This window comes from Rhodotorula paludigena (assembly GCF_050403205.1).
Source record: "Rhodotorula paludigena JCM10292 DNA, Rt_paludigena_JCM10292v1_ctg64, whole genome shotgun sequence".
Lineage (NCBI taxonomy): Eukaryota > Fungi > Basidiomycota > Microbotryomycetes > Sporidiobolales > Sporidiobolaceae > Rhodotorula > Rhodotorula paludigena.
The window spans coordinates 59,095-84,427 of NW_027481394.1; the positions used below are offsets into that span (position 1 = coordinate 59,095).

Genomic DNA, 25,333 nt, shown 5'->3' on the forward strand with positions numbered 1-25,333 from the left:
GGTTCTTTCAAATCGTGATCGGACTACGTAGTCGCTTCTCCATTTTCTTGCAGTGCCATAGACGCATCGTTAGCCTGACCCGGACACGATTGCTGCGTTACACCTTCACCAACGCACACAGCAACGCACTTCTACACTTTGTCTAAGCGGGAAGCTCTTTCCGCTGCGCGCCTCGTCCGTGACAGCCGTGTGGATGGTGACGCCGCCGTGGTCGGGCGACTTGCCCGACTCGAAGCAACGGAAGATCAACAGCTCGTCGGGCATCATGTCGCGCAGGTACCACCACTTGTGCTGTTGTTGCCAGTGAGTCAGCGAGGAACTTGAAGGCAAATGCGAGGATTTAAGAGAAGCGCACCGCGGGAGAGTACTTGGCATAACTACCGACGCCGTAGTGGTCGGCCGCGAGCTCGAGGTCCTCGTCCTTGATGGTCTGCGCATCCACAAAGCAGAGCGGAGAGTCGACAACGGGGCCTTTGAGCGGTCGCCACAGGTTGATCATCGCAAGTCGCTCGCTCTTGCCTGCGTCTGCCGTCAAACCCAAAGTTGCGCAGGCTTTGGCGAACGACGTCGCCTGAGAGTTGTCAACGTGCGCAAATTGTGCTGGCTGCAGCTTTGTCTCGTCGAACCCTTTTGGATGGAGTGGGTCGTCGTTGGCGATGCGTCGGCGCACGTGAAAGTTCTGGTAGACCACCTCGCGTGCGCCCAGGTGCCGACAGAGCCACTGCAGATTCAAGATCACGGCGATGAGTCCCTTGGCATTATGTGTCCGGAAAGCGGGAACAAGTCTTACGTCGCACATCGCTTTCGCGTACTTGTCCTCCCAGCCGTCGCCTGCGTCGAGCTCATCGTACGGGACCTCGCAGACCTCGAAGCCCTCTTGATCTAAGCCCGGAGCGTCAGTCGCTAAGCGGGGCCGCAGGTCACGAATCAGGCATGGCCGGGAAGCCTTGTAAAGCGGGCGACCCTCGCTGACGACCCGAGCGAAGTCAAACTCGACCGCGCCCGGCGTGTCCGGACTGACAGCAAAGGTGATGTCTGTGAGCAGGTCCGTCATCGCGAGCGAGAGCGCTGACCGGAAATAGCAAAGAGCGGTATCTCGAGCGAGAGTTTCGCGAGCGAGCGACGTGAGCAGCCGCGCGCCAGGCGGCTCACCCGATTGCGATAAGCTGGGAGCGAAGAGCGTGGGAACCAATCTGGGGTCGGAACTTGAAGTGGCTTGACGGCGCGGGGAGCCGCACGATTGCCGCGCAACGACGAGGCGAAGCGTGTCGTCGGCCCGAATTCCCCAAACCTCTCCGCAGCCGGCGACTTTCTCGCTCCGGAGAGCTACAGCAGGGGGAGATACAGAAGCGAGAAACGGCCCGCTGACCTCCCTGCTGCTCTGCGCAGACCAGACTGGGGTAGCGGATGACCCGCCGTCTTCCTATCGCAGCGGCTCCCAGGCCTGGACGGTCTCGAGGCGCACAGCGCAGACAGGAGCGGTACAGGTCACGAGGACATGCCACTGGCTGACAGGCACTCCCATGCTTGTCGCTGCTCGAATCGCTCCTGCTCATGACCGTACTGGAGTTGCTGCTGCCAGACGGGCTGCAACCTAATCGTCGGCGACGGCGAGCGGGCCGGCTCGGCCGTCGATAGCGCCGATTGCGTGCAATTCTGCCGCTCATCGCGCCGACCGCGTGCCGCTATCTTGCCTCTCACTCCCTATCTCGACTCTGCCTTCCAATCGTCCTTCTGCCCTGCTGACATGGCTTCCGAGGTGGTGTCCGATTGGCGGCTCATTCCCAACGCGCTTGACAACAAGCCGCACTGGTGGAATGTCCGGGGTGAGCCTGGCCGACGCATCGCGCTGTGCAGCCGAACGAAACTTACCACACTTCCCTCTCCTCAGGCGTGCGCGTGCTCAATTTCTTCGTACGTTCTGACAGCCTGGCTACCCGTGGACCATGTCTGAACCCTGCCTGCGACAGATCTCGGTCGTGTTTGTTGCTCAGGGTGCGCCTTCCCTGTCTCCTCGAGTTTCCGCTGCTTCTCGTCCACGGCTTCCTCGTAATGACCGCTGTCGCTTCCGCTTGAGCGCAGCTCTCAACGGCTTTGACGATGGCATCACGGGCAACTTTCAAGCGTATCCTTCCTGGCACCAGGCCCTCGGCCACCCAAGCAATTCAGCAATCGGTCTCCTCAACGCGTCGGCTTACGTGCGTAAAATCCGCTTCTGACACACTGCCATGCTATACAATCTAACTGAAGTTCTCGACAGATCGCTGGCCTCTGTACCGCGCCCGTCGCCACTTACGTTGCGGATCGGTGGGGCCGCAAGTGGTGTGTGCGGTATTCCGCCCTCACCGCACTCATCGCTACGACCATTGGTTCTTGCGCCGGTCTGAGCTCGGGCAGCGGAGTGCGCAAACCCGTTCACGTGTGCAAGGCGGCCCTCTGCTCAGCTTGCACACCCTGCAGTATCCGCTCTTCATTGTGTCGCGCATCATATTCGGCTCGGGTCTTTCGTTCGCCCAGATGATCAGTCCGGTCATCATCCAGGAGATTGCGCATCCAGCGCAGCGCCCGACCGTGGCGGCCATGTTCAACATGAGTAGGTGGCATTCCGTTGACCCGCACGCGATCCGTCTGAAAACCACTCCTGCAGACTACGCTTATGGCGGTTTCATCTGCGCTTGGTTTGCATTCGGCATGTCCTACGTCAAGGCAAGCCGTGGCCTCCCTGATTGCTGCCAGAGCTGTCGAAATCGGCAGTTCTGTTCTACCGGATCTCGATTGACCTTCTTTGCCGCACTGCAGAACAACTGGTCGTGGCGGACAATGTACATCGTCCAGGTTGTTCCGGCACTCTACCTGCTCATCGCCATTCAATTCGTACCCGAGACGCCGCGTTGGCTGCTCTCAAAGGGTCGCGAGGATGAAGCACTTGCGTTCCTCGTGAAGTACGTGCGCCCACATTGCCCGAGGAGCCTTCATCTGACCCAAGATATCCTGCAGGTACCACGGCGACGGAAACCCGAACGACGAGCTTGTGCTCTTCGAATTTGAGGAGATGAAGGAGACGCTGCGAAAGGAGCGCGAACTGAACCAGACCAGCTGGGGCGAGATCTTCGGCCGCCCGGGTAATCGCCATCGCATCTACATCGTTCTCCTGATCGTGTGCTGCCAGAACCTGGCCGGAACGGCTGTACGTCCTGTCATCTGGACGCCACACGAGGAATAGCTCCGACAGAACTACTGCTGATCATATGCTACCGCCGTTATCTTGCAGATCATTGGGCAGTACTATACCAACATTCTTCGTCTCGTGGGCATTACCGAATCGGCGCAGCAGACGGGCATCAATGCGGGACTGACGGGGGCTGTCATCGCCGGTGCCGTCGTCGGGCTGTACCTGATCAACCGGCTCAAGCGCCGGACGCATCTCATGGGCTCGTGGGCAACCCTCGTCGTCGTGAATGTCGCATTCACCGTTACAGCTGCTCGGTACGAGCAGACCGGCAGCAAGGCGGCGGGTCTTGTGGGTCACTCTGTCACTGCTGAAGTGCCTCGTTGACGCTGACGATGCGCAACGTGCTCCGAAAGGCCAACGTTGCCATGCTGTTCCTATACCAGTTTGTCTTCTTCACCGTCTGCGGCCCTCTATTCTGTACGCGTTGTCTGCATGCGTTGCCTAGCTCGACTCGCTAACAAGTCGGCCTTCGCAGTCGCCTACCAAGCCGAATGCTTGTCCTTTGCAACACGCGCCAAGGGTATGGGAATCTGGGGCGTTGCCAACAAGTCCATCTCCGTTTTCAACGCTTGTACGTGCTGGCTTTCCTTCTCCTTCTTGCGAAGACCCCGACTTCTGACCGGGTGCTATCATATGCAGATGTGAACAGCATTGCTCTCGCAAACATCGGCTGGAAATACGTGCGTCTTCATCAACATGAGTTCACTAAGGCAAGGTTGCCCTGAACCGCTGGTTGCGCCCGCAGTACCTTGTCTATACATGCATCCTGACTGCACAGCTTGTTGGCATGTACTTCCTTTGCGTCGAGTGCGTGGTGATAAGCCTTTTATCGCTCGCAAACAGCCCCTGATGCTCCCGTCCGCAGGACATCGGGTCTCACGCTGGAGGAGATCTCGTACCTGTTCGACGGCGAGCAGGCCGCTCCGACAGTGTCGGCTGCGCCATACGAGGCTGGCATGCACGAGAAGAAGGGCAGTGCCACAGCGGAGGTCAAAGAGGTCGACATCGAGTAGGGTACAGGTCGACCGGTCGAAGCCAGGGGTTCGCGGAAGAGAACTCGGTTCTCTCGTCTCCCTCACGTCGCACGAAGCCTTAGAAATCATATGTGCTAGATTTGATTCACCGTCTGTTGCAGGTGCCGGTTCCACAGAACGCATTCCTGGCCGGGAGGAGAGCACATGGTCGCTCGAGCGCCTCATGTTGCATTTTGAGCAGCAGCAAGCAAAAGATGTATGAAGCGCTCCCTGATCAGTGTCTCGGACTAGCTGTTGTAGATGACAAGGTGACGATTTCGGTACCATCGCGGACCGTCGGAGGTCTACATAGCAAGGAGCGAGTACCTCGAGCGAGAGCCTCGGGAGCGAGCGATGTCAGCAGCCGCGGCGGCTCACCCGATTGTGATAAGCGCTGGCGGAGCAAGGCGCGGGAGCCATACATTCGGGATCGAGGTGGCAGGACGACGCGGGACGCCGCAAGGGAGGAGGCGTGCTGGCGCGAACTCTGTCGTCGGCCCCACGCTTGCTGGCCCCTTCGCAGTCGGCGACTTTCCTGCACGGACCAGTCACCCGACCAGTCGCCGACGAGCACCGCGCGGGCCGCTCTGCCTGCCGTTCTGCGCGAGGCGAACCTGGAACATCCCCGTGGAGGAGATGACACGCAGGCGACTCTGCTTCGCAGCGCCCCGAAGCGCGTACAAAGGGGACAGACAGGCTACAGGCAAGGCGGTGATTAAGAAGCGTACAGTCTCCCGTCGCTCGGGTTGTGCTAGGCCTACTGGTCATCAAGTGCTGAAGCGTGCTTGGACCTCGGGACTCGTGCCATCGCTCTCGCTCATCGCCGCTCGAAAGCCCCAGAGCAATCCCAGAAGGGCCGTTTCCCCGCACGGTGTTTGACGATCTCGCCGCCGGTCGCGCCGACCGCGTGACGCTCGGAGGTATCTTGCCTTCCGCTCTCTATCTCGACGACTTTTTCGTCACCCGTGCTGCCATGGCTTCCGAGGCGGTGCCCGATTGGCGGCACATTCCCAATGCGCTCCACAACAAGCCGCACTGGTGGAACGTCCGGGGTCAGCCTGTTTTACGCCACATGTCGTGTAGAGTCCGACAACTGACTGTGCTTCTCTCACCTCAGGCGTGCGAGTCCTAAACTTCTTTGTGTGTCCTGACAATTCAGTCACGTGTACGTGTGAAGTATAGCTGAGTCCTCTTCGCAACAGATCTCGGTCGTGTTTGTTGCTCAGGGTGCGCCTTCATTGTCTCGATCAGTTCGCTGCGTCTCGAGCCACCCCTTCCTCGTATTGACCGCTTTCGATTCCGCTTGAGCAAAGCTCTCAACGGCTTTGACGATGGCATCACGGGCAATTTCCAAGCGTACCCGTCCTGGCACCAAGCCTTGGGCAACCCTAGCAATTCGGCAATCGGCCTCCTCAACGCGTCGGCTTACGTGCGTGACTTCCGCTTCTAGCAAACTGTCATACCGTGCATGCCACTGAAACCCCGTCCAGATTGCTGGCCTCTGTACCGCGCCCCTGGCCTCTTACGTTGCGGATCGCTGGGGTCGCAAGTGGTGCGTGCGGTATTCCGCCCTCACCGCTCTAGCCGCCACAACCATCGGCTCTTGTGCCGGTACGAGCTCGGCCAGCGGAGTGCGCAAACCCTTCACGCTTGCAAATAAGCTCTCTGCTCAACTTGCATACCCTGCAGTACCCGCTGTTCATTGTCTCCCGCATCATTTTTGGCTCGGGTCTTTCGTTCGCCCAGATGATCGGTCCCGTCATCATCCAGGAGATTGCGCATCCAGCGCAACGTCCGACCGTCGCGGCTATGTTCAACATGAGCAGGTTACTTTTCCTGACTAGCACGCGATCCGTCTGACGACCATCCCTGCAGATTACGCTTACGGCAGCTTCATCTGTGCTTGGTTAGCATTCGGCATGTCCTACGTCAAGGCAAGTACTGCCCTCCAACCTTGCTACCAGAGCTGTCGAAGTCCGCAGCTCTGTTCTATCGGACCTCGATTGACCTTCTCCGTGCCGCACCGCAGAACAACTGGTCGTGGCGGACGATCTACATCATCCAGATTGTTCCGGCGCTGTTTTTGCTCATTGCCATCCAGTTTGTGCCCGAGACGCCGCGGTGGCTGCTCTCAAAGGGTCGCGAGGAGGCAGCGCTCGCTTTTCTCGTCAAGTACGTAGACCAAGTTGCCCCCGCAGCTCTTCAGCTGACCCGAGACGTCCTGCAGGTATCACGGTGATGGGAATCCGAACGACGAGCTTGTACTCTTCGAGTTCGAGGAGATGAAGGAGACGCTACAGAAGGAGCGCGAACTCAACCAGACCAGCTGGGCGGAGATCTTCGGCCGCCCCGGTAACCGCCACCGCATTTACATCGTCCTCCTGATCGTTTGCTGCCAGAATCTCTCCGGAACGGCCGTACGTGCTGTCCCTCGGTGTGATGTTGACACGAGATCCTCTGCGAAGGCTGAGCAAATTTGATCCCGTCGCGACCCTTTACAGATCATTGGGCAGTACTACACCAACATCCTCCGTCTTGTGGGCATCACCGCGGCCGCGCAGCAAACCGGCATTAATGCAGGACTGACAGGGGCCGTCATTGCGGGTGCCGTCGTCGGGCTGTACCTGATCAACCGGCTCAAGCGCCGGACCCACCTCATGGGCTCGTGGGCGACCCTCATCATTGTGAACGTCGCGTTCACAGTGACGGCTGCCCGATATGAGCAGACCGGCAGCAAGGCGGCGGGTCTTGTGGGTTCCTCTTTCACTACTGCCGTGCCTCTTCAACGCTGATGATTCGCAACATCCTTTGACAGGCTAATGTTGCCATGCTGTTTCTGTACAACTTCACATTCTTCACCGTTTGCGGCCCTCTCTTCTGTATGTGCTGTCTTTCGGCTCTGCTCAAGTCAAGCTCTGAACGTTTTTGCGTGCGCAGTCGCCTACCAAGCCGAATGCTTGTCCTTCGCGACGCGCGCCAAGGGCATGGGAATCTGGGGCGTCGCCAACAAGTCTATCAACGTGTTCAACGCCTGTGCGTGCTCGCCTTCCCCTCCTCTGCGCTCAGGAGCTCCTGTCTCTGATCGATTGCAACCTATACGCAGATGTGAACAGCATCGCTCTCGCAAATATCGGCTGGAAATACGTGTGTCTGCATCGATACGAGTTGCATCTCAGCGCCCTGACCCACCTTTTTGTACCCGCAGTACATCGTCTACACGTGCATCCTGACTGCACAGCTTGTCGGCATGTACTTCCTCTGCGTCGAGTGCGTAACGGTCGCCTGTCTTCCGATGGTTGAACCTCCCTAACGCCCGTCGCGCAGAACATGGGGTTTGACGCTCGAGGAGATCTCGTACCTTTTCGACGGCGAGCAGGCCGCTCCGACAGTGTCGGCCACGCCGTACGAGGCTGGCATGCACGAGAAGAGGGGCACTGTCGAGGCGGAGTCCAAGGATGTCGACATCGAGTAGATCTTAGGTTGAACCAGGAATTCGCAGAGGAGAACTGGGTTTTCTCGTCTCTCTCACGTCGTATGAAACTCTAGACATCGTCCGAGCTAGATTAGATTCTTCGCCTGTTGAATATGTCGGTCCCTCAAGACGCATTCCTGGCGTGCATGAGAGCCCACGGGCGCTCGAGCGCCTCATGGTGAGTTTTGCGCTGCTGCAAGCAGAACATGTACGAAGTACTCTCTGCGTAATATCTCGGGCTAGCTGTTGCAGATGACAAGCTGACGATTTCGGTGTCATCGTGGACCGTCGGAGTCTTCAACGCCGCGCCGTGTTGACAGTCGTCGTCTCGCAGCCGAGCGCCTTCTGCAGCTTAGCAAACCCTTCGTGGTCGCTACTTAAACTGGTGTACGGCACCTCGTCCGACCACTGTTCCGGCAACCCTTTCATCGCTGCTCGTCCTTGTTGCCGAGGGCTCCGAGGTCTGCCGCAGCAGCATCACGCCTGAATAGCCGGTCCGTTCGCCCAGCGCTCACAGGCAAGTCTTGACCGCCATGGCGATTCGGCTAAGGGCGCAACCGCTGCTCGACAGCTTTGCCGGGATGGACCTGAAACTCGGTGCGTCTTTCGCGGAGCCTCAGTGCTTTGTTGAGCAACATGACTGCCTCGTGTCTGCTGACGGGAACTCGTACAACCTACAGGCGCCACGTTGATCTCGCTCTTCGCGTTGCTGAACAAGGTGGCCGGCGCGTACGGCATGCTCGCCGTCCTTCTGAGCGGTGGCGCGGCGCTGAGCCAGCCGTGGGGCCAGCTCACGATGTACATCTACTCCATCGTGAGCCTCGTCGGCTTCATTTGGGGCTTGCAGAAGATCAGCGAGGTGCGCTTCTTCGCCATCCTCTCCTTTGCTCCTCGAGGGGGCTGACTGGGCTCTGTCGCGCTCATACAGGAGAACGGTCCCAAGACGCTGTACTACGCGCATCTCTTTGCGGCCGACCACCTCATCGGAACGGTCTACACCGCCTTCTTCGCCGTCGTCTGGTACATGTTTGTCCCGCACGACGGGCGTCGCGTCGCCAATTCGGATGCGCAGAAGGCCATGATGGGCGGGAGCCAGTCGGGTGACGGGATGGACGAGGCAGCGCGGACGGCGGCGGCCATGGGCGTGTGGAAGAGCGAGAGGGGGTTCAGCGCGACTGTCTTGGCGATCGGCTGGTTGCTCAAGGTACGTCGGTCTCCTCTCGCTCGTCCATGATCATTTGCTGACCAGGGTGCACGGCATGAAGATCTACTTCATCCTCGTGCTGTACTCCTACGCACTGCACGTCCGCCGCGGCACCTACTCGTCGCTGCCCAAGTCGTCGCACAACACGATCCCCTCCTCCAAGTTCACCTCGAATGCGTCGGGTTCTTCTCCCTCTTCCCGGCACCGCCGACGCTTCTCGCCGACGCACACCCGCGACTCGAGCACGGGCGGCCCGCGCTACACGCACCTTCGGGGCAACTCGCTCGCCTCGACCGCCGGGATCGGCGGCAACGGGCGCACGTCGCTCGACGGCCTCGACGGGACCGAGACGACGCTCGCAGAGACGCTGTGGGAGGAGACGGACACGATGCTCGCCGAAGAGGAGATCGCCATGCGCGCGCAGCACGAGCGCACCCGCCGCGCGAGCAGCCGCAGCCCGTTGCCACGCGTCAGCGGCGCGGGCGCGGGTGCGGTTGGACCCGCAGCGGGCGAGCCGATGAGCCCGGCTTTTGCCAAGGGGACGGGCATCGCGCGCACGCCGAGCGGGGGCGTGCTTGTCAAGGCTGAAGGGGCTGGGGCCGCAGCGCAGGAGGGTGCGCAGGCGGCTGAGGAGCACGACGCGGCGAATCCGTTCGCGAAGATCCTCGGTAGGATGAGCACCGAGGCACCGCGGTAATATAGATCCGCTTCGGGTGAGCAGGAGGGAGGAGGATGGAGGTTTGAGGGAGACGCCGCGCTAATCTGGGTGGCGGCGGGAGGTCCTGTTGGGCAATAGGCCTATTGTACGCATCTCTCCATGTTATCGCAACACTCGCAGAACTGCACGCAGCCAAGTTTGACGTAAGAGCTCTTTCGCTTTCCGCTATACGTCCGCTTACTTTCCCTTCGCTCGGTCGAGAGAACGCATCGAGCGTTTCAATCACGCATCCTACCCGCAAGGAAGCGACGCACGACTACTTCGCGCATCTCGAACCGTGCGAGCGCCTGCGCCGGGTGGTCGGCGATCCACTTGGGGTCTTGCGGAAGGGAGGAAAGAGGCGGGATGACGACGTGCAACAGAACGAGGGTCTGTGCGTTGGAAGCAGGAGACGAATCAGTGCTGCGCCCAGGCGAGGAAGGCGAGGCGGTGGAGGAGCCGGATCTCAGCCCGAACGCACCTTCTTCACGCCGCTGCACACGCGATTGATCGTGTGGAACCACCTCCACGAGTTCTTGCGCTCGCCCTCGCCCTGCAGGTGCTCGACTTCGCCTGCCCGCTCTTCGGGCGTCGCGTGCAGGTCGATTGCGAGCGTCGAGGTCGAGCGGAAGGGATTCGTCGCTGCGTCGCGCGGGTCGACGTAGGTCGGGAGGACGACGACTGCAAATCTGCGCGGCAAGACAGCGGGGTGTCAGACCGGATCGCGCACAGCTGTCTTCACGGGCTCGGAAACGCACTCTGCGTGCCCGCCCACAGGCCCTCCCTGCCCGTACAAGACCCAATCGACGCAGAACTTGACGCCGCTGCGCACGACCCAGCCCATGCTGCGGTAGTGGTGGTACGCAGCGTACGAGAGGAGGAAGGGCGAGTCGAGGCGGTTCAACCGCGGATCCCGCTCGGTTGCGGACAGAGGCGGAGGGACGGTCGGCGCCGCGGCGCGGAGGAAAAGCCGGAACGCCTCGAGGATCGAGAGGCGCTTTGACTCGGGCGGCGAGAGGGACGAGGGCGGGAACGTCGGTGGGTCGGCTAGCGGGTTCGACATGCGCAGGGCGAGCGACCCGAGCGCAAAGACGAGGAAGAAGGCTTCTTCGGGCTGGAGCTGCGAGTGCTCGGCCTGCGCCTGCCACGCCTCTGGCGGCACCTCCTTCTCGTCCTCGTCCTCGTCGTCCGGTTCGCGCTCGACGGCCTTGCCCTTTCCCTTGACATCCTCCTTCGCCGGCTGCTCCTCGGCGATCTGGGCAAGCTTGGGCTCGAGCTCGGTCGATTCGAGGGGCAGCGCAGAGGAGGACGAAGCGGGGGTGCCCGGGGCGGACCCGATGGCGGAAGCTGCGGTGGAGGCGGCGAGGAGGCGCTCTGCGTCGCGCTCGAGCTTCTTGGCGAGCTTGGTGCCCTTGCGCTCGATGCGGCGCAGGGCAGTGATCTCCTCGGACGTGAGTTCTGTTGGGCGGATACCGAGCCAGTCAGTCCAAGGTCGCGAATGCAGCGAGAGCGGAAGGGGGAGCGCACTCTTCTCGCGGCCCTCGAGTTCTGCACGGCGGTTCTGCACGCGGCGCTTCCAGCTGGGCTCGGAGCGGCTGAGGAAGCCCTTGCCGAAGAAGCCCTGCTTCCAGAGCTGCATCATGTGGGCATCGTTCTGGACCCAGACGGACTGGGTGAGGTCGTCCCAAAGAGCGTCGATCTGGGGCGGCGAGAGGGCGGCGAGGTGGAGGGTCGAGAGGAGCGAGTTTACGTAGGTCGGGCTGGCGGGCTTGAGGGGCAGGAGCTGCGCGTACTGGGCGAGGAGGGCGGCCTTGGAGGTGCGCTTGCTCGAGGCGGTGAGGTTCTCGGGGCGCGTGGCGTTGATGCGCGGTGCTCCCTGCGGCGGGGTCTGCGTCGGTCCAGCCATGCCTGCGCTCGCTCGCTGCAGTCGACGCGAGGCGTTGGCCCCAGAGCCTCGATGCGCTCGCTCTCGTCGTCTCCGCCGGTTCCTTCCCGACTTCTCTCTGCGTCCAGCCTGGTCAAAGTAGAGCAACTGACAGGCTGTGACTTGCCCTGCTCGCACCGCAGCCAGTCCGTCCCTCCCGCTTCTCTCGCACCTCGACCCCCTCATCGCGTCTCACCGCGTCGGGTCCTCCAACTCACCCACTTCTCCCCGCGCGTGCAGTGTCGGAACGCCGCCGCGCAGAGATCGCAGAGAAGCGTGCCCGCCTCGCTCAGCTCAAAGCCGCCCGCGAGGAGCGCGAGGCTGCCTCGCGCGCCTCGACCTCCGCTTCCCTCGCCGCGTCCGGCCCCCCCACACCCGCGAGCAGCTCGAGGCCCGGTTCCGTCCTCGGCGGCGATGCAGCAGCGCGAGGGAGCCGGGGCAGCCTCGGCGCGAGCACCGCCAGCAGGAGCGACGAGATCGACCTCCTCCTCCGAGGCGTCGGGGTGGGGCGCGATCGCAGCAGCGCCGCCTCGCCCGCACCGGAGACGCCGCGGAGGGGCTCGGCGCTCGCACAGAGCACCGGAGCCGGCTCTGCCGAGGCGAGTGAGGCGGGCGGCGAGGCCGACGCAGCTGCGCCGGCCAGTCCAGCTGTTGACCTCGTGGCGAGCGAGCCGAGCTGGCAAGCCCCACCAGCCGTGGATGCGTGCGTCTGATCCCACACTTCAGCCTTTGCGTCTCTCCCGGCGCATAACTGATCGAATTTCGCCCACTCGCACAGCTCAACGGACGCCGCCGCTCTCCCGACCTTGACCTCCTCTTCCATCGAAATCTACTCTATTCCGCCCAAGCCCAAGGTCGTCTATGACAAGGGCATCCAGACCTCCTCCGACCTCTTCCCTTCATCCTCCGCCGGCGCACACCAGACCGACCCTTCCTCCTCAACCGGCGGCGCCGGGAGCGAAACGGCCGACGAGCTCCGCGCGCGCATCATCGCCGAGCTCGAAGCCGAGCGCGTCGCCCTCGACGCCGAGATCCAGCGCGAGCGCGCGCTCGCCGCCGCCGAGCTCGAAGCCGAGCGGGCGCGAGGGCTCTCGGGCGCGCAGCTCGAGAGCGTCTTCCACAGCGCCGGGTTCGCAGACTTTCTCGAGCAGTCGAGCAAGGTCGTGCAGCGCGCGCTCAGCGACTCGTACGACTACCTGCGCGACTATACGGTGTCGAGCGACGAGCGGCGAGACGAGGCAGAGGGGCAGCGCGCAAAGGTCAGGCTGCTTGGGAGCTGGGTCGACAAGCAGTGGGGCAAGGGTCGGAGCGTGACGGGTGTGGACTGGAGTCCGAAGGTGAGTGAGGTCCTCTGGACTGTTGCGTGTCGCGCCATGATCACGCAGCCGCAACCGGATGATTCAACGCGGACTGCCTTCCACAGTTCCCCGAGCTCTTCGTCGCATCGTACAACAAGAATCCGATGGCCGTCAACGAGCCGGACGGTATCGCCGCTGTGTGGAATCTGCATCTGCTGGAACGGTCAGAGTTCACTTTCCACTCTCAGGTGCGTCTATCTCGATTGATACGAACTCCAACGGAATTACGCGCTGACCGCCCAGCTCCTGTAGTCCGACATCCTCTCGATCGCCTTCTCGCCCTTCCACCCGAATCTTGTCGTTGGCGGCACCTACTCTGGCCAGATCCTGCTATGGGACACCCGCTCACGACACTCGAACGCCGTGCTCAAGACGCCACTGTCCGCCGCCGGGCACACCCACCCCGTCTACTCGCTATCTTTCCTCGGCACGCAGAACGCGCACTCGCTCGTCTCGGCCTCGACTGACGGCACCGTCTGCACCTGGACGCTCGACATGCTCGCACGACCACAGGAAACGCTCTCGCTGTCGCACTCTGCGCACGCAAAGACGGACGAAGTCTCGGTTACGTGTCTCGGGTTCCCGCTCGGCGAGACGGGCTCGTTCTACTGCGGCACCGAGGAGGGTAACGTCTATGCCGCACAGCGGCACGACCGCGCGGGCGCGAAAGCTGGGATCGTCCCCGGCGAGGTGTACCGCGGGCACTCGGGCCCGGTGACGAGCATCGACTTCCACCCCGTCGAGGGCAGCGTCGACCTGAGCGACCTGTGCCTCACCGCCGGCGTCGACTGGACCGTCAAGCTGTGGCGCGTCGGTGCGGGCGCGAGGGCCTCTGCGGCGGGCAAAGCGGCGGGCAAAGCGTCGTCGTCCACTTCGGGCGCGAGCAAGAGCCTCTCGTCCTCGACGGGCGCGAGCACGGCTGGGTCGATCCCGCCGCTCCTCTCGTTCGAGGAGGCGGACGACTATGTCTACGACGTGCGGTGGCACCCGCACCACCCGGCCGTGTTTGGCAGTGTCGACGGGGCGGGCACATTCGACCTGTGGAACCTGAATGTCGACACCGAGGTGTGCTCTTCGCATTGGTTTTTCGGCTGGCGCTGGACTGCCCGGCTGACGCGGAATCCGCGCGCAGGTGCCCATCGTCTCAACCGTTGTCGGCGTCGACGAGCCTGGCAAGCGCCCACGCGGACTCAACAAGCTCGCCTGGGACCGCAAGGACGGGCGACGCGCGGCCGTCGGCTCGTCCGATGGCAAGGTCTACGTCTACGAGCTCAGCCAAGGTGCGCACATTTCGCAGCTGTGCAGTGAAGCAAGGTCGTTAACTGACACGACCTGCTGCCGCAGACCTCGTCACCCCTCGCGTCGACGAGTGGGAGCAGATGCGCAAGACTTGCAACGCCGCCCTGGCGGGCCAGGGTGCGCTCGACGGCTCGACGCGCTAATCGACCTCGCTCGTCTGCCTCTCTCATGGCTTCCTACCGCTCACGCGAGACGTCTCGTATTACCCCGCTTTGATCTGCGATACCCCCTCCTTGTTCTGTCTTCACACTGCAAGTCTCTTCGTTCCGCACCCGCTCACGGACAGTACAGTGTATAGTCTGTGACGGATGTAGAGCGAAGAATCGCATCGAATCTTGAAGCCGTGAGAGAAGTGCGGACACAGCGGCAGGCAAGCGACAGGAGAATGGCAGGAAGAGCAGTGCTTGAGCAATTTTGCTACGGTACCCGTCCGGTCACTCTGGTGCCCAGTCGACCGCAAGTATCGAGACCGTGTCGCAGTCGCGCACAGACGGGAGAAGCGGAACAAGCGATGATGTCGCACAAAGGAGGCGGTGCTGGCGACCGGAGCGCGCGGGATGCAGGGCGGAGAGCAGAGAGTCGCGAAGGTGTCGTAGCGGGTCTGGTCCGCTGTTGGCCTGTGCCTCGGAGCGCTGCGAGCGTGCGAGGGGCAAAGACGGAAGGTCGCCAGCATCAAGGCGCGCTCGGATTGGGCGAGGCCGAGGGCGACCTGCCGCCGCCGAGGGCCCTGCACGCGCCGCGAAGTCGAATCTCTTCCCTTTCCCCTTTCCCCAAGTCGCTGCTCCCCGCCACTTTCCCCGACTCTCCCCCTAGACAAAAAGTGTGTTCAGCCCGCTAGCATCCTGCCAGCGCCCCTCGCTGACCTCGCTCGCGTCGAAACAGTGCCTTTCGCTCAGGGTCTGTCACCATCGCCGCTCCGATCTCGCGTTCACCTCAAGTGGCTGACCTTGCGCTGTTTGCTTCTACACTCTCAGGTGATGCCTCCAAGGGTGCCGGTCTCTTCAAGACCCGGTGAGTGCTGTTCCGATCTTCGAGCATCACCGACCTTCGCGCATCCTCCGCCTGTTTGTCGCTCAACCTGGCGCTGACGCCGGTCCTTGTGCTTCTCGTTCGTAGCTGCGCTCAGTGCCACACCGTCGAGGAGGGTGGTGGTACGTTCTATTTCTCTCGAGCCTTGGTCGGTCTCGCCGGCGTCATTCCGCGAATTCTCCTATGACGGGTGGCGCAAAATGCTGACGACTCGTGCTTGTTCCTCCGTCTACAGCCAACAAGGGTCAGTCTTTGTCTTCACGAAGGTCGCAGCGTGAACGGCGAGCGATGTGGTGGTGAGGTGGCGGCGCGCACGTTGAACGAAGTCGGCGAGGGTCGGCTTCGGTCCGCGACGCTTGCGCGCTCCGCCGCATTCAGGACTGGTGCCAGGATGCTCAGACTGCACTATGCCGCCTGCCGATCTGCCCAGATCGTCGTTGTGGGGGTGAACTCGAGTCGGGACCGCGGGCTGACCTTCTTCCTCTGTTTCTGCAGTCGGCCCGGCCCTCCACGGCCTCTTCGGCCGCCAGTCTGGCTCGGTCGAGTCGTACTCGTACACCGAGGCTAACAAGAAGGGTGCGTTCGCGCCTCGGCCTCCCGCTTCTCGACACGCCCTCCTCGCGCCTTGTACAGTCTTCTGACGCCTCTAACGACCCATAGCGGCCGTCCACTGGGAGGAGGACACCCTCTTTGATTATCTTGAGTGCGTAGACGTCGCCGCAGCGTGTTTGGGCGCCTGCCGGCGTCGCCGGAGCTGCAGGGGAGCTGACCTTCCCTTCCCGCCCCTCCTCGCCTTCCTCCTGCCCTCTTGCCTACCTCTCCCTCTCTCTACGTTCTGCAGGAACCCCAAGAAGTACATCCCGGGCACCAAGATGGCGTTCGCCGGGCTCAAGAAGGCCAAGGACCGCAACGACCTCATCACGTATGTCCCATCTGTCCTGCACTTCAACCCAGTCCGCACGTGCCGTCCCTGCTTGCGCACCAGCAGCGCCTGGCCAAGCACCGGCCCCGCAACCAGTCGTACTTTGCACTGACACGCGTCGGAATCACAGCTACCTCAAGGACGCCACCAAGTAGATTGCCCTCACCCACGATCACCCCTACTGGGCCAAGCTACTGTTGTATAATTGTCGGTGAGAAAGGGAATGAGCATGGAGGAGGAGCTCTCCCGTCCGGGGGCGCCCGACTAGACACGCACGCAACTTCGCACACCTCTTTCCCTTTCCTCGCCTTGCGGCCCTTCTCGGGCTTTGTGCTTGCTCGCTTGCTCGGCTTTGGCTCTCTGTCTTGTTGCCGTGGTCTGTGCGATTCCAGGCTTGAAGCTAGGGTACTGCGTGACTTGCGGAAGGAGCCGACCGGTACGTGCGAGGATCAGTCTGGGCGGCGGCGCATCGCTTCTGCTGATCTCTTTCCCCGCTACCAGGCCGCTCCTGTCTGCATTCGCTCCGGCTTTTGACCTTGCCGCTTTGACCGCTCGCAAGTCGCGCAATTCCTGGCAGCCTCACAACCGCTTTCTTGACATGAATGATCCCCGGCTCACGACCGCTACACCGCAAGCTGCTCGCGTCGCGAATGACGACGGTGCATCTGCATTGCGTTCGTTGGACCACGTCAAGGGATTCCAGGCCGTGGCACTCAGCGCTTGAGGCCGGCGGCAACACCTCGACTCGGCGGCGGTGCGTTCGCGCTATCGACATTGGGCAGCACCGGCACGACCAAGCCGGTCGACGACTCTTCTGCAGAGCTCGGGTGAGCGGGTTTACATGACGTCGATGGTGCTGACACCGTCGGAGGCGCAGTCGCGCTAGAGAGACAAGACAGGTTAGTCGTCAGCCGTGTGACTTGGTGGCGAGTATCGACTGCGTACCTCTTCTTGGCAGCAGCGCCAGCCGACAACCGCTCCCGCCGCGCCTTGACCTCGCGCACCCAGCTCGCCAGCAGGAATCCAATCCTCCCGGCACCACCACCCGCTTCCTCCCCTCCGGCCGGTCTCTTCGCAGACCATACTTCGCCCCGCACCTCCTCGCTCATCAACTCCCTCACGCTGACCGAGCGCTGCGCCGGGTCAAACGACACGCGGAAGACGGGCCATTCGCGCATGCCTGCGTCATCGAGTTCGGAAGAGTCCGCAAGCGCCGCTTCGGCCCGCTGTGTCGCCTCGTGCCCCTTGATCTGCGCGTGGAGGAATGCGAGGAGCTCCTTCGCGCTCGCGAGACACGCCGCCGGGTCCCAGGCGTGCGGCTTGCCGCGGACGCTTATTCGCCGCCTGAGAGTCAGCGAGGGAAGGCCGAAAAGAGAGGGGAGACTCGACGCACAGCCGAGGAATCTCGAGCGTGTTGAAGTGTTGGAGCGCGGCGAGCTCGCCGGCGCGGGTGCGGAAGCCGACGGTGATGCGCGGGACACCGAGGAGGACTGGAGCGAGCAAGAGTGGGTCAGACTGAGCATGCTACGCGAGAAACATAGACAGTCGAGCTCACAGGACTGGACATAGTGCTTGAGCAGCTTCAGGCTGAGGTTAGAGCAGAGAGAGATCAGCCGACGCCGCAGGTCCCGAGATCAAGGGCGGCAAGGCGCACCGTTCAAAGTTGACCTCGTCCCTCTGGCTCTGGATGACGAGGTTCGTCTTGAGCTCGACAAAGTCCTTCGTGCCGACCTTGCGCGCGTCGGCGGGCGCGTTGGACCGCACGCAGTCGACTTCGCCTCCGACGAGGGCGCGGAACCCGCCGAGGTTGGTCTTGACGACGCTGCACCACTGGACGTTCATGTTCGGAACGTGAAACTCGTTAGGAGGAGCGGGAGCAGGCGGAGTCGCTGAGGACGAGGGTCCGGCGGTGGTGCAGTATGACTCGAACGAGTAGCCGTAGTAAGACGGAAGCGCGTTGCTCGATTCGGAGGCTGACTTGGCGAAGAGCTTGGCGGGAGGATTCGATTCTTCGAGGTACAAGCAGCCCTGTTGGTCGGTGTATCGGTGAGCGGTGGTGACGACACGCCTGAGAAGGACTGGACCGAGACGCACGTCGAGAACCATGGCGTTCATCTCCCACCCATCTGCCCTCCGCCCGTTCGCAACATTGTCGGCTTCGTAAACGGCGAGCATGAGTTTGGTGAGCATGCCGCGCCAGGTGATGACTGAGATCTTGCCGAGAAGGTCATCGGCCGCGGGTCCCGCGTTTTTGCGTGCCCAGCTCGAGAGCCTGCACTCGCCGTCTTTTCATCAGCTTCCATCTGATCTGCATAGCTGCGCTTGCGCGGGCAGAGACGAAAAGAATGCGTAACGCACGTCTCGAGCAGCGCGTCCAGCCCTTCGTCGACGCTGCCATCCCTCCACACCGCCTGCTCGAAGCCATGATTCAGATCACTACCAAGCGGCGGCTCGCGGTAGTATGCCAGTGCCTCGTCCTTGCGCGCGTCGTCCAGGAGGAGCTCGCGCGAGGGAGAGTAGGAGAACGAGGTGAGATGGAAGGGGAGCTGGAAGGGCGTCGTGCCGGCCGAGAGGTACTGGGCGGGCGGGTGAATCGATAGAGCGGCGGGTGAAGAGCGTTCTGCGGCCGCTACAGACGCTGCAGGCCTGGAGGACGGGACTGCGACTGGAGGTGGGGCGGCAGGTTCGGTGGAAGAAGGGGGAGGCGACACGCGAGGGCGCTTCCTGGGCGGTGCGGACATCTCTGCAGAGCTTGAGGACCTCCTCGCGCAGGCGCTTGAGCTTCACTAAGCTGGAAGGGCCAGGCGAAGCATCAGCGAGGAGTTCGACTGCATGCGGCTGTCGGCGAATGAGCAGGAAGTCGAGGCGCTCAGGGGCCGATGCGCTATTTCGATGTGCGTCGTTCGCACCAAATCGCCTTTCACGCGGTACTGAGACGAGCTGACCTTGGGAGATGAGACGGAGGCGATGAGGATGAGGCGAGGGTGGCCGTGTGTAGCTGGATGGGTGACAATGTGCCGGTGCTACACTCGCAGGCGCTGTCTGGTGCTGTCTGTGGCCCTCGAGCGCGGCCCGACAGAGCGAGACGCAGGTTGACCTTTGCCCCGCCTGCGCGACTCTTCCGCCTGCCTCTGCCCGCTCGCCGCACCGCGTCCGCCCGCTCTCGAGCGCACGTCGAGGCCGCCATGCCGCGACAGCCAGAGCCAGACAAGGTCCCCGTGCGTAGCCCAGCTCTCACCCGTGTCGCACCTGCACGCTCATCGCCGTCTGTCAACATGCCGACAGATCAACTCGCCGCACGACCTCCGCCTCGAGGTCGACACGCTCCTCGCCGCCCTCACTCTCAACGAGACCGAGGACACGTGGGAAAAGATCAACCGCGCCCTCAAGCGCTTCCAGGCTGTCGTCCGAGGGGGAGCATGCAGGTTGACCGACGACTTCATCGCCGCCATGCGCGACCCGCGCATCGCCAAGGGCCTCGGTCGCTCCCTTGCGAGCGAACGAGGCGCCCTCAGCGGCACCGCCCTTGAACTCGTCGCCTCGTCCACCCGGCTCGGTCGCGACTTTGCTGCCCTCATGCCTCTCTACCTCCCGACCGTCCTCCGCCTTTTTGCCCGCCCGAACAAGGTCTACGTCACGCGTTCGGCGTCCACCGTCGCTTCGATTGTCAAGAACACCCGACTCGGCGGTGACATGGTCCGCTACCTCGCCCTCGAATGGCGCAACGAGGGCGGAAAGAGCGCATCGTTCCGCGAGCAGGCCGCCGTCGCCCTCGCCCTCGTGCTCGGCGTAGACACAGACTCGCTCGCGGTCGACAAGGACATGCTCGAGCGCCGCATGGACGACCTCGAGTGGCTCATCAAGACGGGCGCAACCGGCAGGGAGGCCACCGTCCGCGCCAACATGAAGCAGTGTTGGGAGGTCTACAAGCGCGAATGGCCTGAGCGTGTCGCTGCGTACGTGCTTCCCCTCTGCGTTCAGGCTGCCGCACGACCTCTCACTTTCCTTGCAACGCAGCTTCACCGCTCCGATGACGCCGACGATCCGCAAATACCTCAAGGTCACCGATGCCATCCCGGGTGGTACCAGCTCGTCCTCTGCTGCAGCGTCTCGGCCGCCTCCTGTACGAAAGGCAGCCACCTTGTCGGCCTCCGTCTCGGCTGCGCCGCCGCATGCGGCATCATCCCGCTCCGTCAGCAGCTCGCTTGCAAAGTCGCACGGCCCGTCAACCTCCTCGTCGCACCACCCTCCGCCGCCTTCGCGCAGCCAGCTCTCGGCCTCGACAGCGTCAACTCGCTCGCACGCTCTGTCGTCCTCGACTTCGCACGCGGCGGCGGTCGGGCTCGGCGTACCGCCACTCCGCGCCACGCGCGTTGAGCCAGGCTCGCGTGCAGTCAGTGACTCGAGCGCGTCGTCGCGACCTGCAAGCCGCGGCGATGAGCGCGACCAGCTGGCTACGTCTGCCTCGTCCTCCACCCGTCCGGCCGCACCTTCGCGAACGGGCTTCAAGCCGACCGCGCCGAGCAAGACGGCTCCGCTTGCAGCTCGACCTGCTGCTCGTGCTCTGCCATCTTCGTCTGCCGCGCCTGCTTCTACCGCCGCACCGGCACCCGAGCCGCGAAAGGCACGCCGTGTCGCCGCCCCTCCGCCTGTTCCTGCTGCAGCGCCGCCCTCGGTTGCGACTCCAGCTCCGACACCAGCGCACGCGCCGGCGACTCTTTCGCGCTCGCACGGCGCGTCGACCGCTCAACGCCCGCCCATCTCGTCTTCCGCTCCGCCCCTCCCTCCCTCTGTCTCCTCCGCTGCAGCTGCACCTGTGGCCCCGTCCGCCCCAGCTTCATCGCACGCGCCCTTCCGCCCCAAGCTCACGTCTTCGACCGCCGCGGCGGCAGCGCTTTCCGCCAGCGCCGCTGCAAAGGTCGCCTCGTCTGCCTCCGCTGCACCAGCGCCTCGACGTGCCCCTGCTCCTGCCCCGCCTCCCGCCGCTCCCGCGACAACGACGAGCGCGCCCTCGCTGCGCCGCGCGCGCGAGAAGAGCGCCGACCCGCCCGCCGCCGCACCGACCGCCGCGCCTGCCGCGCCGCAGCGCGAGACGGCCTCTTCGCGCGCGCGCGCGGCCGCAGCGTCTGCGCGCCCGGCGCCGAGCGCGGCGACACTTGCGTCGCGGGAGCGGCGCGCTGCGCGGGAGAAGGAGCGCGAGCGCAAGGCTGCGGAGGAGGCGAGGGTTGAGCGGGAGCGGGCGGAGAAGGCTGCGGAGGAGGAGCGCGAGAGGCGCGAGCGGGAGAAGCGGGAGGAGGAGGATAGGGCGAGGGAGCGGGAACGGGAGGAGGAGGAGCGGCTCGAGAGGGCGAGGGAGGTCCAGCTGCCGCTCGAGGAGGACTCCGAAGTCGCGGAGCTGCGAGAGCAGCAGGCGGTAGACGGCGAGACGGCGGATGCCGCGGTCGAGTCCGACATGGGCGATGAGGCCCACGAGCCCGTCGACGTGGACGATGGCGACGGAATCGACGACAACTCGGCGACCGTTGATGCCACCGCGCCCGAGGACGTCGTTTCCGCTCCCCAGGAGCAGGCGTCTGCTCACAACCTCAGCGACGTTGAAGAGGACGCGCCCGCCTCGCAGGACCGCGTTCAGGACGAGGTCGGCATGGACAGCGAGCTGGTCATTGAGTCGCTTCCAGCGTCGCAAACTAGCGTCTCCGCCGATCCTACGCCCGAGGCGGGTATCACGACGCAAGACGAGCAAGCTGCGGACGACGTGGTCGAAGGCGAGGAATGCCGCGCGCAGGCTCACGAAGCCGAGTCGTCCGTCTGGGCTGCCGGGACCCTCGCGCCCGCACGTGTGGACGACGCCGCGGACGCCGAGTCGCCCGGACTCGCGGACGATACCAGCGACGCTTCCAAAGTCCTCGATGTCGGCGGCGTGGAAGAAGCGGCTGACCCGGTGCACGCGGTCGAGGAGGATCTCGCGGTCGGCGCGCTCGGGCACTCCAGCACTTTCAGCATCGACGAGTTGCTTGAGCAGGTCGATGGCGACGTCGAGACTGACGGCGACGTCGCCGCCGACGGGCGAAACGTCACTGTTATCGACGAGGAGCCCACGCCTGCGTCTGTCCAAAATGCCCCTGGGCCCTCGTCGCCCGCTACGCCGGCGTCCCTTGGTCAGGTCGCTCCGCCATCGCGCCCTTCCTACGACGATCTCCCTCCGTCTCCCCTCCTCTTCTCGCGTTTGTCGACCGTTCAAGCCGCCGAGGTTGAAGCCGAGGCGGAACATGCCACCCTGTCCTCCGCTTCCCCCGCGGCGGGGATCGCCTCGCCAGGAGCAACGATTGGGCCTGCTCATGCCGATCCCGCTGTCGAACTCGCGGCCCGCCTCCCGCTCACTCCGGGCACCTCGTCCTTCGGTACTCTCGCTTCGACGCCGGCGCCAACAACTCGCTTCGATGCGCCCTTCACGCCGTCGTCAGCTGCCCCCGTTCGCTTCCCCACGTCGCAATTCGGATACTCGCCCGAGCCATTCCAGACGTGCTCGATCATGCTCGACACGCCGCCTCGACTAGACGACCTGTCTGCGGCTATTCGCTTGCCCGTCCGCCATGCCATTCTCGATGCGAGCACTTGCATAGCGGCGTCGGACCCTGTCGAGACCCAAGATACTGCGTTCGGCACAGACGCAGAGGACGAGGACGAGGACGATGAGGTGGACGAGGAAGACGCCATGCCCGGCTCGCCGTCGCCAACATCGCCGCTCGCTGGGCGGACTACCTCCTCTGTCCCAGATCAGCCACAAGCTATCTTCCTCGACGACTTCCAGCCGCTAGGAGGCGATGACGCGGACACGACCTTTGAGGACGGTGACGACTCCGTTGTCGACATGGCTCAGGACGACGACTCGGATGCGAATGAGGACGCTGAGGCGTCAATGACCGAGACAGAGGTCGCCACCGGCCAGGAGGCCGAGCAGCGCGAATTTACTGTCCCGCTGAACGACACTTCGGCTTATGACCATCTCGTGCACGGCGGATACGAAGACAGCGGCGCCGGCGCAGCTGACGAGGATGAGGCGTCCGACTCTGCCCGCTCGACGCCGACCGCGACAAGCTTTGTTCCTGGCGACGATGCGCACACCCTCGTCGCTGAACAGCGCGTAGCGTCGCCCGCCTCACGCGGTGACGAGTCGCGCTCGTCCGCAGACCTCCCCGTCTCGCCCGCGGGCACCACTCAAGACTTCTCCTTCTTCGACTCAGCACCGGTATCTAGCACGCCCTCCTCGCGCCACGCCATTTGGGACGAGTCGATCCTTGGCGACGAAAGCGCCTGCTTCGAGCTCGAGCAGCCGCAGCTCCGCTTCCACGACGAGACCGAGTCGGAGCACGAATTGTCGGTGGCGAGCACCGTTCTTGCTCTCGACGAGCCGGCGCACGCGTTCGCGGTGGCACCGAGTGCGGCGGATACCTCGCTGCCCGCGGCGCAGGCGGACCAGGAGCCGGACGAGGAGGAGCCGCCCACCGTCCTCAAACGCTCGCTCCGCTCGCGGGTCGTGACGGTCGAGTTGCAGACACCAGCAGCCAAGGCGCCGCTCCGAAGCACGCGATCGGCGGCTCGAGACGTTCTGAGTGAGCGCCAACGTTGAATACACGTCCGGACTCTCCTTCCCAACTCTGTTCCGCCGTCGTTCTTCCTTCGCATTTCTGTGTCGCTGTATTACTTCCAACTGCTGATATCGAGTCCTTGCGTCATCATTCACCGCCTCCGCGGAGTCGCGAGGCGATGTTCCCTGCGTCCGTCCGCGTGACTACTTCCTCCCTTCTTCCTCTCACTTCCCGCGCGCTATGTCCGTCAAGACCATTGCAGTCGTCGGTGCCACGGGCAATCAGGGCTCAGGCGTTGTCTCCGCCCTGCTCTCGTCGACCAGCTTCTCCGTCCGCGCCATCTCCTCGAATCCGACGAGCGCGAAGGCGCAAGGTTTCCTCGACAAGCACCGTGCTCATGCGCACTCGGGCCGACTCACGATAGTCAAAGGCGACCTAAACATTCCGCAAGAGCTTTGCGACGCGCTATCCGGCACGCAAGGTCTCTTCGCAGCCCTTCCGTTTATGGTCGAGAAGGACGAGTTGGGCACCCCTCTCGAACTCAAGCAAGGGCAGACGCTCGTCGACGCTGCCAAGGTACGCCTGACGGGTGGCCCGTCCTCTAACATGGCTAAAGCACCTTTGCGTTTCTGCAGGCCGTCGGCATCGAGCACTTCGTCTACTCCGGCCTTCCAAGCATTGCCGAGCTGAGCGACGGCAAGTACACTGCGGCGACGCACTGGGAGGCGAAGAATCGCATTGCGCAGTACGCGGAGACCCACCTCAAGGCCGTGAGCGTCTTAAACACCGGTAGGTCTGGCCGTCTCTATCGCCGACCGCCAGTCCTGCTCACCTTTTCGCCACCAGGTGCTTTCTACTCGGACCTTCAATGGTCGCTCTTCGCGCGTCGCGAGTGTACGTTCCGCTGCAGAGATTGCGTGGCGCGATGCTGACGTTTTGCGAGCCGAGCAGGCGACAACTCGGTCACTTTCTGCTTCCCGTACCCGCCCGACGTGCCGCTGCAGTGGCTCGATGACCGCTACGACGTTGGCACATTTGCTGCCGGTTTGTTCAGTCGGCCAGCTCAACCTTTCAACCTTGAGCTGACACCGACTCAATCTCAAGGGTGCAGCTGTCTTCACCCGCGGTCCCGACGCGACGGCCGGCAAGGTCTACAAAGTCGTCTCTGCGCCCCTCACCGGCCCCGAGTTGGCGCTCGAGTACCACAATGCTACCGGCGAAGCCGCCAAGTTTGTCCCTCTTCCGCTTGAGAAGGCCCTCGACCTCTTCGTCGAGACCACGGGTAACAACGCCAAGCAGGAGCTCGGCGACATGATCAAGTGCGGCAGGAACTCCTCGAGGCATTTCGCAGATCAGCTTAGCGTCAAGTTCTGACGCGGCTTGTCGCTATGCAGGTTCGTCTCCACGTTCCCGCCGGGTGAGCACGCGTCGAGCGGATCGACCCCCCAGTATGCCGACGCCTGGGACGATCTTGGTGTGAGGGCGAGCAGCTTCATGCAGTACCTCGAAAGGACCGGCTTTAGGGTCGGTGGCAGTCTGTAAGGCAAACCCGAAGGTGAAGAGGGGGAGACGCAATGCCCGCTCGTGGCGCTCG

At 63.3% G+C, this 25,333-nt stretch overlaps 9 protein-coding genes across 9 annotated transcripts; 6 read left to right on the forward strand and 3 right to left on the reverse strand.

Moving 5' to 3' along the window:
- Positions 1-105: 105 nt before the first annotated feature.
- Positions 106-1,054, reverse strand: JCM10292_005468 (uncharacterized protein; the record flags this gene model as incomplete). Its single annotated transcript, XM_076652072.1, has 3 exons — positions 106-291; positions 356-721; positions 791-1,054. The coding sequence occupies 3 exons, from the start codon at positions 1,052-1,054 to the stop codon at positions 106-108; spliced, it is 816 nt and encodes a 271-aa protein (XP_076502385.1).
- A 693-nt stretch (positions 1,055-1,747) lies between these two features.
- On the forward strand, positions 1,748-4,245 carry JCM10292_005469 (uncharacterized protein; the record flags this gene model as incomplete). The annotated part of the gene is made up of 15 exons (XM_076652073.1): positions 1,748-1,826; positions 1,892-1,914; positions 1,971-1,995; positions 2,083-2,198; positions 2,261-2,401; positions 2,461-2,593; positions 2,648-2,706; positions 2,800-2,942; positions 2,998-3,187; positions 3,272-3,520; positions 3,586-3,649; positions 3,708-3,803; positions 3,872-3,912; positions 3,978-4,039; positions 4,098-4,245. The coding sequence occupies 15 exons, from the start codon at positions 1,748-1,750 to the stop codon at positions 4,243-4,245; spliced, it is 1,569 nt and encodes a 522-aa protein (XP_076502386.1).
- Positions 4,246-5,218: 973 nt separating this feature from the next.
- JCM10292_005470 (uncharacterized protein) lies at positions 5,219-7,717 on the forward strand (the record flags this gene model as incomplete). The annotated part of the gene is made up of 15 exons (XM_076652074.1): positions 5,219-5,297; positions 5,363-5,385; positions 5,448-5,472; positions 5,559-5,674; positions 5,736-5,876; positions 5,935-6,067; positions 6,121-6,179; positions 6,275-6,417; positions 6,473-6,662; positions 6,747-6,995; positions 7,061-7,124; positions 7,183-7,278; positions 7,349-7,389; positions 7,451-7,512; positions 7,570-7,717. 15 exons carry the CDS (start codon positions 5,219-5,221, stop codon positions 7,715-7,717), a joined length of 1,569 nt encoding a protein of 522 aa, XP_076502387.1.
- A 533-nt stretch (positions 7,718-8,250) lies between these two features.
- On the forward strand, positions 8,251-9,618 carry KEI1 (Kei1p; the record flags this gene model as incomplete). The annotated part of the gene is made up of 4 exons (XM_076652075.1): positions 8,251-8,314; positions 8,398-8,576; positions 8,646-8,921; positions 8,983-9,618. 4 exons carry the CDS (start codon positions 8,251-8,253, stop codon positions 9,616-9,618), a joined length of 1,155 nt encoding a protein of 384 aa, XP_076502388.1.
- Positions 9,619-9,857: 239 nt separating this feature from the next.
- SEN2 (tRNA splicing endonuclease subunit SEN2) lies at positions 9,858-11,524 on the reverse strand (the record flags this gene model as incomplete). The annotated part of the gene is made up of 4 exons (XM_076652076.1): positions 9,858-10,010; positions 10,100-10,307; positions 10,377-11,076; positions 11,146-11,524. 4 exons carry the CDS (start codon positions 11,522-11,524, stop codon positions 9,858-9,860), a joined length of 1,440 nt encoding a protein of 479 aa, XP_076502389.1.
- Positions 11,525-11,575: 51 nt separating this feature from the next.
- JCM10292_005473 (uncharacterized protein) lies at positions 11,576-16,305 on the forward strand (the record flags this gene model as incomplete). Its single annotated transcript, XM_076652077.1, has 14 exons — positions 11,576-11,602; positions 11,686-11,692; positions 11,783-12,245; positions 12,321-12,879; positions 12,966-13,088; positions 13,153-13,965; positions 14,033-14,180; positions 14,245-14,316; positions 15,174-15,210; positions 15,316-15,350; positions 15,724-15,804; positions 15,889-15,931; positions 16,070-16,150; positions 16,281-16,305. The coding sequence occupies 14 exons, from the start codon at positions 11,576-11,578 to the stop codon at positions 16,303-16,305; spliced, it is 2,514 nt and encodes an 837-aa protein (XP_076502390.1).
- Positions 16,306-16,863: 558 nt separating this feature from the next.
- RAI1 (decapping nuclease) lies at positions 16,864-18,891 on the reverse strand (the record flags this gene model as incomplete). Its single annotated transcript, XM_076652078.1, has 7 exons — positions 16,864-17,032; positions 17,096-17,482; positions 17,544-17,640; positions 17,706-17,737; positions 17,805-18,178; positions 18,245-18,422; positions 18,509-18,891. The coding sequence occupies 7 exons, from the start codon at positions 18,889-18,891 to the stop codon at positions 16,864-16,866; spliced, it is 1,620 nt and encodes a 539-aa protein (XP_076502391.1).
- Positions 18,892-19,335: 444 nt separating this feature from the next.
- Positions 19,336-23,780, forward strand: JCM10292_005475 (uncharacterized protein; the record flags this gene model as incomplete). Its single annotated transcript, XM_076652079.1, has 3 exons — positions 19,336-19,368; positions 19,436-20,106; positions 20,168-23,780. 3 exons carry the CDS (start codon positions 19,336-19,338, stop codon positions 23,778-23,780), a joined length of 4,317 nt encoding a protein of 1,438 aa, XP_076502392.1.
- A 199-nt stretch (positions 23,781-23,979) lies between these two features.
- On the forward strand, positions 23,980-25,281 carry JCM10292_005476 (uncharacterized protein; the record flags this gene model as incomplete). The annotated part of the gene is made up of 6 exons (XM_076652080.1): positions 23,980-24,315; positions 24,375-24,528; positions 24,586-24,633; positions 24,691-24,783; positions 24,851-25,058; positions 25,134-25,281. The coding sequence occupies 6 exons, from the start codon at positions 23,980-23,982 to the stop codon at positions 25,279-25,281; spliced, it is 987 nt and encodes a 328-aa protein (XP_076502393.1).
- Between the last annotated feature and the right edge of the window lie 52 nt (positions 25,282-25,333).